The sequence below is a fragment of the Sinocyclocheilus rhinocerous genome, unplaced genomic scaffold (genome assembly GCF_001515625.1).
Source record: "Sinocyclocheilus rhinocerous isolate Xijiao unplaced genomic scaffold, SAMN03320098_v1.1 scaffold1193, whole genome shotgun sequence".
NCBI classification, from domain to species: Eukaryota; Metazoa; Chordata; class Actinopteri; order Cypriniformes; family Cyprinidae; genus Sinocyclocheilus; species Sinocyclocheilus rhinocerous.
The window spans coordinates 1,192,790-1,203,950 of NW_015642181.1; the positions used below are offsets into that span (position 1 = coordinate 1,192,790).

General features: G+C 34.9%; 1 protein-coding gene across 1 annotated transcript in view; it reads left to right on the plus strand.

The window, feature by feature from the left end:
* Positions 1 to 11,161, plus strand: part of LOC107755705 (probable G-protein coupled receptor 158) — a gene marked incomplete at its 3' end in the record, with an annotated part of 89,226 nt that overhangs the window by 14,487 nt on the left and 63,578 nt on the right. The window contains exon 2 of the mRNA XM_016572589.1: positions 6,040 to 6,151. Within this exon, the coding sequence (XP_016428075.1) occupies positions 6,040 to 6,151 (112 nt within the window). The remainder of the gene's footprint in view (positions 1 to 6,039; positions 6,152 to 11,161) is intronic.

Here is an 11,161-nt window from a genome sequence, read left to right on the forward strand (position 1 = left end):
AACGATTTGGCTTCTCTCCTCTGTTTCCTCTGTTGGTGTTTGACCTTGCCTGTTGACTACGATTTCAATAAAGCTGCAGATGGATCCTCACTCTGCTCACTCTGTATTACAGTGACACTTTATACTGGAGTAATGGCTGATGGAAATCCAGCTTTGCATCACAGAAATAAATTATATTTTAAAGGATATTAAAATAGAAACAGAGCATCCAAACTGCTGCAAATCCCTCTCTTAATTTATTCTTCCAGTGGGATAAACCTAACATGTCTTCCATAGCTGTCGACAGTCACTCACTCTTTTTGCAGATATAGTATTATCGCAGTAGGACAGAAACAGCACTGGTTGCAGGAACAGGGTGATATTATCAGTGTAAAACAGTGGGGGTAGAGGACACTGTAATAGAGACGGAGGGGGCATTGGGTGAACCTGCGTGTACCATGCTTTTGTCTTTCTTTTAGTCTTTTAAGCCTAATCAAAAGAGGAGCATCAGTGGAGCGGCCTGTTATAGCTTTCAAACATACCAGTCGCTCTTTCCTTCTTACTCTTTCCCTTTTCATGCCCTGTTTACTTGTTGACATATAATTGTGAGATATTATTACAATTTAAAGTAACCGTTTTCTGTTTTAATATATATTTTTTTGTTTTAAAATGTAATTGATCCTTCAGAAATCATTCTTATATGCTGATTTGCTGCTTGAGTAACATATCTTATTATTATTAGGGATGCACCGATACCACTTTTTCCAGTACTCGTGCGATACGATACTTTTATTTTTGGTACTTGCCGATACCGATGCCGATACCGATATTTTTATTGCATTTGTACATTTTTTAAATATTGGGTACAGAAACCAAAAGGGTATGTATAATGTTAGTTGGTTAACTTCATTTATCGAATAGATACAGTCAAACCAAAATTTATTCAGACACCTTCAACATTTCTCACATTATCACAGTTTATTCGCTATAGTTTAGAAAATGGTATTAAAATATGACAAGAACTCAGAGTTACACTGTGTCAGAACAAATTCAGCTTGATAATGTTAGATAACTTTGATAGAAAGGTATGTAGCCTAATGGATTACAATCAACCAAATATTAGACAGCTGTTAGTATTTACACAACTATCAATACTTAGTCGGGCAACCTTTAGCCTTAATGTCAGCCTGTAGTCTCCTGGGCATGCTGTCACCCAGGTTCATGAAAACCTCAACTTCAGTTTTTTTCCCAGACTTGGTCTGAATAATTTTTGGACCCAAATTTGTATCAGTTTTATTGGTAGTCCACTGTATGAAGAATTTTTGGGTATGATTTGTCACAGTCTATTTTATTTTGCTATCCTCACTTTACATAAATTAACTATAGTGTCCTGCACCCACTAGTAAAAAAATATCAAAAATTATATCTGGTCTCTGAATCATTTTTGGTTTCACTGTATGTCCTTCGGTTATTTTCACACTTAATTATGCCCATTAAAATGTATTTTACAAGTTTTTGTTACTTTCACTGTTAATTTTTTTGCACTATTGTACATCATCTTTAATTTAATAGCATTAGAGCTGCTCTATTGCAGCGGCTCAGTACTGTAATCACACGCTTTGCTGTGAACCACACGTTATAAATCTCCTAAGTGTGATATTTTCAGAAATAGATGTCGCGTTTTTTTCATCTGAAACGTGCTGCGATTTATATTCCAAAGCCACTCATATAATGCAGAAACACTCAAGCAAGCAAAACACGTGCAACGCGTGCACGTATTTGTACTGGTGCAGAATGAGAGGACAGTAGTACAGCCTAGCGCATTTCACACAGGCTGCTAGATTCACTTTCGCTAGAAAGTCGTGTATGCCTAAAGTTGAAAATAAATGATGCCCCTATGAATGGTTTTATTTGTACGATTTCGTTTTAATTCAAATGATGCGTGTGCTCAGTGAGTGAACATCAAAGATCACACAACAGAAGTGCGCGCGTGCTCTCCCTCGCTCTCTCTCTCTGTCTCTCTCTCGCTCTCTCCCTACCGTTAAGTAACTTGTGCATTGTTTTACTTACTTGTCTTTGACATATCCGACCGAACTATAAACTCACATCAGCTATACAGGTGTTAATACTGAATGTTTAACATTATATTCATTGCATACATATACTTCATAGACATCCTTAATCTCTAATAACTCCATTCTGCTGTCTTTTGTTCTGTTGTCGGTGTTTCTTTGTCTGCATATGGCCCTTATCACATGCTGTGTGGTATCGGCGTTTGGTATCGGGTCATTTTAACGAGTTCGAGTACGAGTACGGGTACAGGAGCTCGGTATCGGTGCATCCCTAGCTTTGAGTAATTTCATTTCCAAAATAAGAAATCGTTCATAGTATAGGCTAACGGAAGTCAGAGAATGTGTAAAAGCTGTGCAACTAAAGAAGTTGGAGGCAATGCTCCTTAGCCTTTTTGTTAGTGTTTGACCCCTGGTTCAAGTCCTGTGGTGACACATTGCTGCCACATGCATATTATTTTTTTCTGCTCAGTTATTTCTGAATAATCGACTCTGGGCTTGGAATATTTATTTATTTGAATGACTTAAGTTTGATTTAACACCAAATCGAAATACAAACAAAAAGAAATAACGAGAAATGACAAACGGTTTGATTTTATTATTATTATTATTATTATTATTATTATTATTCATGCGCACTAAAACACCGTCAGATACTGGGTCATTGACGTATTTTCGCGTGTTTTTTACACCGTTTGTAATCAATTTAAAACACTGTATTTGATGGCGTTTGGCTGTAAACGCGATGTATCTATAGCATAATTCTGAACCTTTGGACTTGGGCTTGGGCTTGGGCTATCTATCTATCTATCTATCTATGTATCTATCTATCTATTTTATTTATTTTATTTATGCTTCTTACTCTATAATGTATTAGTCAAGCAAGCTAATGTGCTCTGAGAAGTCAGAGAAAATTGTTGACAATTATGTTGTGCATTTTAACAAAATATAGATGCCTTGGTTGAAAAAGATGCAACAAAAATTCTCAACAGCTCTTGTCAGCTTCCCCAGATGTCATTTCAATCTCAGGGAAGACTGAAATACAATACAATGTCACATAGTCTGCCACAGTAATTTCAGTCAATTTATACTAATCCCAATAATCATCAGGCTTTTCATCATCAAGACAAAATGATGGCATTGTTACCAATCCACTTTCTGTCTTGTGAGTTAATAACGGCAATACAGAGCCATAGGTCCTATTTGACCTTGGATGAAGGATGTGGCGTTCCGACGCTTGATGAACACGGCCGCTAAATTTAGCACACTTGCTTGGCCAAGGCTTCAATTAAGGCGAGCAGAGACTATTCCATGACTGCACCTTCTGTGTCTGTCTGAGGGGAAGAAAGAGTAAAAGACAGGAAACGGATATAGTCACAGAGAGAAACAGAGATTTCAGAGAGTTACCTCAGGCAGTCCTCCTCCTCATTGTTTTCTGATCTATGTTTGCATGCCTGCAGGACCAGCGTTCACCACAGTATAGCTTATAATGATTTTTCACCTGCAGTACATGAGAAAGATGGAGTCTAGAGGATTATTAGCATCATTTCCATATGCCTTTGATACTCTATATGCACATCAACTCACTTCCTTAACACTCACAGACTGGTTTTAGGAAGCAACTGGTTATACAAAACATCATATTTAAGCATATTTTGATTTGGTATTTGATATGCAGTATATTTCATATCAAATTGTTAATGGAATAGTTCACCCAAAAGTGAAAGAAAAAATTATTCACTCTCAGGTCATCCAAGATGTAGATGAGTCTGTTTCTTCATTTGAACAGATTTTGGAGAAATTTAGCATTACATCACTTGCACCAAATGGATTCATTCTGTTCATTTTTCAGTGAATGAGCAAACCACAAAATATATGTTAGAAAGTGTGGTAAAAATAATGCAATTTTAGTATGCTATTATGTGCAGGTCAAGTACTTACTTGGAATATTGCTAAATTTCAACATTTCAACAATGGTTTCAGTAAGCAATCAGCATGTTTGTGTGACTTTGGCTTGCTGGGCAATTCAAATTGAATTTTTTTTTTTACTGCCAAAACTAATGCTATGATACATTTATTTAAAGTGCACATATTGTATTTTAAGTAGATTTTAATGCAACACAGGCAAGTGATTAGGCAGAAGTGGGTGTTCAGTAGATGCCAGGCATGCTGATCTCTAAGGTGAGACACTGCAGGTGAATAGGGTAAAAAAACAACAACTAATAGTTATCGCCTTACTTACCCAGCTGATTGATTACATAGATAATTGCCAACATTTTTTGTATTACAAGTTTTCTAAAATGATAGGTTTAGATATGCAAATGAGTCATTATTTAATGAAATATGCGCTAATTTGCATACATTTCTAGTACAAAAATCTAAACACTGGATGATGTCAGTTTCAAAATTCTTGTTTAATTTTTTTGACATATTAGAGTCAAATGTGTTTACAGAGAGAATTTTGGGTATCTCATTTTTGTCACTCCATAATTCAGAAAATGCTTAGAACGGACAGAAACACTATATTTTCACAGTTTTGGGAGGAATAAAATGTTGTATATAATTAAGCAAAGTATATATGAACAAATCCCTCTGTAAAAACCTTCAGGATATAGACAGGAATAAAAATGTAAAGTTTGGTTTGTGTAAGTGCTACTGAAGTGGAGATTTATGGCTACGGCCTTTAAAAATATGTATTGCAATTTAAATCTATTGACACCGATAGATAAAGTGCTAGAAAAGAAACACTTAACAGTGTCTTTTGGATGTTTTCTTTCCACTAGTCTGAAAAAAACACTTTATGAAAATCCAAAAAGCCCAAAATCTCAAACTTGACAGGTGCATGAAAAAACTGTGTTTTTGCCTGCAGTGTCTCCCCTTAAGGTTATTCTCTTGCTGGCTTTCTATGTTATTACGAAGCTCCACAGCCACTTCAGGAAGCATTCACTTATTTGGCTCAGTTCCAAATACCGACAACCTTGTCCAGAGGTCATCAATTAGCACACTGCAGCCTAGATACAGACACAAGATTTGTTCCACCCAGACAGCAAATAATTTATCTTAAATGAATATAATTATAAACGGCAATTTAAAAAAAAAATAATTTATACAATGAAAGGTACTGTACATTATTTTCTTTCAAATTCATAACATTTTATTTGATATCATCAAGATCACTATGCTCTGTAGATATCAAAATCAGCCAATTAAAAAAAAAAAAATTATTGGTCGACCATTTGGCAATAACACAGACAATGATGACATTCTTTAAACCATATTGTTACTATAATAGTATGTATGTTTATATAGCCTACAATATTCTATTGTAAACTGACATGCTGTTTTTCTCCGCTGTGTATGCATAGAACATGTAATAATTTTGATGCATTCATATGATCGTGTCAAATGAATAATATAGAATGAAAAAACGATTTTTATGTTTGCAGTAAATTGCACAATGCCCTATATGAAGTAAAGGAATTCTGTCTATACCCTTTCTGTGTTGTGGAAAAGCTATGCTAAGGAAAGATTGTAGCAGAGAAACTAGATCATTTTCTGAAGAAATCGTGATTGGTGCCTGTGCAAACCACAATATTGCCCTGGTGGTCGCTCACTGGCAAAAGCTCTTATTTCTTATTCAGACCCTGTTCCATTTATGAAATAGCCTATTTGCAGTACAGTTTCATGAATTGAGTGTCCCAAATGAAATACTATGCACCTATGTAGTGTATGAATTATATGAAGTTATTTTGTCATCCAACATCAGAGTATAATAGTCAGTCCCATTCCGGTACATAATTAAATCTGCAACCATTGAGTGCATGAAGTGTCCAAAGTTCCACACTTCATTTTCTCATTTAAATAAGTACATCATCTGGTATTTGAAGTGCACTTTTTCTTTTTTTGAATTTTCAGTGTCAACTTTCAGCTTCTTTACAGTTAGCAATAGACTAATTTCTCTTTTTCTCTTGTGCTCTATAATATCATATAGGGGTGTTGTTCGTCTGGACGTCAGCCTGCAGGATGTGGATATTGATCAGTGCTCTGCAGATGGCTGGTTTGCAGATGCCTGGCCACACAGGTGCAACATCACCACTATGGATGTGAGTCCAACTTCAAGCCCTTGCTTCAGTGTCATGATTGCAAACACCAAAGTTTTTGCTTATATAATACATGCCAGGAGACCAGTCACACTTCAGTGGACTAAAAATCTAACTAGAATATAACATTAAAGGAAAAGTGGCAGCCTTTGTGAAAAAGAGGTGCACTTGATTCTATTGAATGAGCATTTGTAGTGCGCTTCAAACCTACAAGTATAATATATATATTATTAATGAAATAAAAGGCCAGTTAAATTTAAAAAGAGTACACTTTCATGACAGTGTTTTTTAACACATGTAAGTACATTTTTAAAACGTGCACTTAGTAATAGTGTCAAATTAAAAACAAATTGCATTTTAAATCATGTTTATGTTTTGATAATATTTTGTTTTGCTTTAGAAGTACACTTATTTTAATGTGTTGAATAACATACTAAAGCATGTTAACTGTAGTGTGCTATTTGATGCTCAGTATTTTAAATGTACTAAATTTAAAATACTTAATCATCACAAGCATGCAATTACAAATATACATGTTTCAATAGAAATGACATAAAAGTATATTTAATTTACCATAAATACTGGTCGGTACATTTGCTAGTATTTCAAAGGTAATAGAAGTAATAATACAATTACATATAAAGATGTACTTGTGGGTCAAAAAAGCACTCTAAAGTTCAGCTAATTGCATTTATATAAATTTAAACTATAATTGAATTTTCATGTAATGCAGTTAAGTGTCTAAAAACATTACATTCAGGTCGCACTTAAATCTATTCTTATAAAGTATATAATTACTCTTTTGAAAACGTAAAACTTTTTAAATTGCTAAGTGTACGTGTTTTTTATTTTTTTACAAGGAAGTATCCAACATGTCTTTCTTTAATGAAACATAAAATGAGATGTTTAGCAGAATGTCCGTGGTTCTTTGTTCCATATGAAAATAAATGGGGACTGGAGCCAGCAAGCTTTGAAACATTAAGAAAAACACGCCATAAAATTATTCTATTCTATTCTATTCTATTCTATTATTAAAAAATGTCAAATTGTCACCAAATTGTCAAAAAAGGCGCTTCAGTAAAAGTAGTCCACACAATTTCAGAAGTCATACAATAGCTTCTAAACAGCTCAAAATTTAAGCCTAAAATGGAGTTATAGTGAGTAAAAAAATGGTGTGTCAATGTCATTAACGCTAAAAGGCATTGGATATATATATATTTTTATGTCAGTTGCATCATGATCAATGTTGTTTGACATCATTGACGTCAAATAAATTATGTCAGAATGTTAATTTTTGGTTGAACTATTCCTTTAATATCCCCCTTTCTTTAATGAAACATAAAATGAGATGTTTAGTAGAATGTCCGTGGTTCTTTGTTCCATATGAAAATAAATGGGGACTGGAGCCAGCAAGCTTTGAAACATTAAGAAAAACACGCCATAAAATTATTTTATTCTATTCTATTCTATTCTATTCTATTCTATTATTAAAAAATGTCAAATTGTCACCAAATTGTCAAAAAAGGCGCTTAAGTAAAAGTAGTCCACACAATTTCAGAAGTCATACAATAGCTTCTAAACAGCTCAAAATTTAAGCCTTAAAATGGAGTTATAGTGAGTAAAAAAATGGTGTGTCAATGTCATTAACGCTAAAAGGCATTGGATATATATATATTTTTATGTCAGTTGCATCATGATCAATGTTGTTTGACATCATTGACGTCAAATAAATTGTCAGAATGTTAATTTTTGGTTGAACTATTCCTTTAATATCCCCATTTTGCTGCAGAACATAAATAATTTGAACTCTTCAGGACCTCTTACAGCAGTCAAAAAATCATATCATTGCCGAACAGCATGCCAGCTCACATTGTGATTTCCACTCTTGATTCATTGCGTTCATCCTGCTGTTATTTTGAATAACAAAAGACATTTTATATATATATATATGACCTTCTGGCTCAACAGTGAATGATTTTGTTGTGTCTTAATGCTGTTAACCTGATGCTTGGAGGATTGCAGTTATACAGAGAATAGATTTTTAAGGCCTGGCTCCTTCATAATGGATGTGATGTAATAGATTGCACAGGGTGCACTGAATAATTGAGAAAGCTCTTAGTGTGCTCGGCCTCCTGATGGACACTGCACAGTATGCGTGTGCGCGAGACACAGTCGAGTATACCGCACATAGCGACACAGCATCTTCACTTTATTATGCAATTGAATTGTGACCTCTGTCATAATAGCTTCCATCCACCCCTCGTAACACAGGTCTGGTGACGGTGTCACTGACTATAAATAGAGCTCAAAACTGCATTGCAATCAGGAGTTTTATTGTAACGTGATATAGCAGCTTTGTACCAGAGGGCCCCTCGTATGCAAAAAAGCTGTAATTCACTCTCATTATCTCGGATGTCTGATGCTGAAGCTGCAGCCTACATGTCACTGATCCTTTTTAAGCCAAACCAGAGATTTCCTACTTCATCAGACCAAGAATATCATTAGCGAAGACTTCCGGAATGTGTAATCCGGGACTGCATATGCATTTAGCCGTTGTGGTTAAAGGTTTGGTTTTGGATGCTAAAAAATCCTACTATGATAGACAAGCATCACTATTATTATTGCTCATACTTGGGGTTAGTGATTTGAACAAATTCTAACCCTCAGTACTAAGCTTCGATGTGTAGGGTTCATACCACACTGGGAACTGAACACATGACCTCGCTAGCATCATACTTAAAGTGTGAGCTACGGAGGATTTTTCTTTCTTCCTGACATCTTTGTCATCTGGTCTCTCATAACGGCAAACAATCTCTGTAATTTATCCAATTCAAAGTTTTGTCAGGATGTCACTGAAACGCAGGTATCAGCTTTCTAGAATAAAACATGGGGATGAAGCAGTACGTCCACAAAACCTTTACTTATGATTTAAAATATAACAATCAATGGAGCTATTGAAAATATTAACATCATTTATTCACCCTCATGTAGTTCCAAACCCATAAGATTTTCGTTCATCTTCAAAGTACAAATTATGATATTTATAAGACCTGAGATTTCTGTTCTTCCATTGAAAGTCCATTCCACTCAACTTCGAGCTTCAAAAAGTTCATAAAGACGTAAAATTAACCTATATTTGAGCTGCTGTTGACTGTACATTTATATGTGTGCAAAAGTTATGTGTGCATTTATATTCATGTAGATGCCGATATAAGTGCTGATCCATTCATATAGATTACTATTACGATGTCCTAATTCACTTTTTGAAAGTCAAAGTATTGGTGGAATGGACTTTTAATGGAGGGACAGAAATCTCTCAAGTTTCATATAAAATATTGGTAACACTTTAGCATAGGGACCAACTCTCACTTTTAACTAGTTGCTTATTAGCATGCCTATTATTAACATGTTGGCTGTTTATTAGCACTTATAAAGCACATATTCTGCACGACCATATTCTACATTCCTAATCCTACCCAATATCTAAATTTAACAACTACCTTATAATAAGCAGCGAATTAGGAGTTTATTGAGCCAAAAGTCATCATTAATGTTTTGTTAATAACCTTAAAATAAAGTGTGAACAAAATATCTTCATTTGTGTTTCAAAGATGAATGAAAGATTTGGAACGACTCAAGGGTGAGTAAATGACAGAATTTTCATTTTTGGATGAACTATCCCTTTAACCCTAAAAAGAGTTATAAATGCTAAGAATGTGTTAATGGAAATGTACATTATTGACCTTTATAATTGCAAGCATAATTTATCTTTAATAATTGATAGTAAAAATAATTTAAAAAATAAGAAGCGACCCTTCAGACCCTTTCAAACACACATCTGAAAATGTAAAAAAAAAAATGTGGCATTTGTGGTTTTTCAGTACTGTACACCCAACCAGACAAGAGTAAACAGCATATCCTCTAGTGTTTGTAGAGTTAGACACAATCAGGCCAAAATTAGACAAGACAGACAAAGATTTGCCAGGGTATAAATAGTCTGTGGAAAAGCAGACAAACATGCATGATTCAAAGACACGCACACATTTTCTGTTTGGACTTTGAATTGATCTTTTCTTGGTGAGTCACACACCTGCTGGCTTTGCATTGATCATACGCTGCTGTTATTGCTACTTTAAGCCACTGAACAGATGAGCCTGCGTGTTTGAACCTCCTCTGAAGTTTGATATTTAGAAATACATCCACCGGTGGAGTAATTACTTTTCCTTCCATTTATGTCTCTCTGTAGGTTGTGTAAAAGAAAAAAAAAGATTTAGTGTGAGATTAAATATCCGTTGAACCCTTTTTTTTTTGCACTTACTTTATGACAGGGATGTATGGTTTTGATAGGCTGCGGTACTAATGAGGAAACGAGGCAGAGAGAGGTTCAGAGGAAGTGCCATTAAAGAGAGCCATCGTTTATAACCTTGTGTCTCTGCAGGCCTGACATTCTTTACTAACCTCACGGTATGGGTGCTTATGAGGAAACTATGCTTCCTTATGAAATTCTGCTCTAAAAGTAGAAGCACAGATTGAATTAGCTAATTTTATATGTGGGAAGAAATTCTCGGGTTTCAAAGAGGCAGGAAGAAGTGGTTTTAAAAGTAGATCAAACTACAGTAGATGAAAAATGTGAGTGGTTCTTGCAAAACCTGCCCTCACAATAACACAATAGGGTGTTTATGATGGCTGCCTAAAGATGTGGTCATTAGGATCATTCTGTGTCGAATCAACCAAATTTCAGAAACTTCCCCTGCTCAAATTTTGAATTTTGTCAAAAAAAATTTTTTTCTGAAAAAAGACAAACATAATTAGTGATGAAAGCCAAAATATTAAAGGCAGAGTAAGTGATTTCTGGTAGCCAATGTTGATATTTGAAATCACCAAAACAAACACGCCCCTACCCCAAAAGGGTCTTGCCCCTATTTTGATAGCTCCGCCCCACATATACGTACGCAACCCAGGCAACGATTAGTTCTGTGAAACAAAGCAAAACCAATGTTACACCATGTCTAC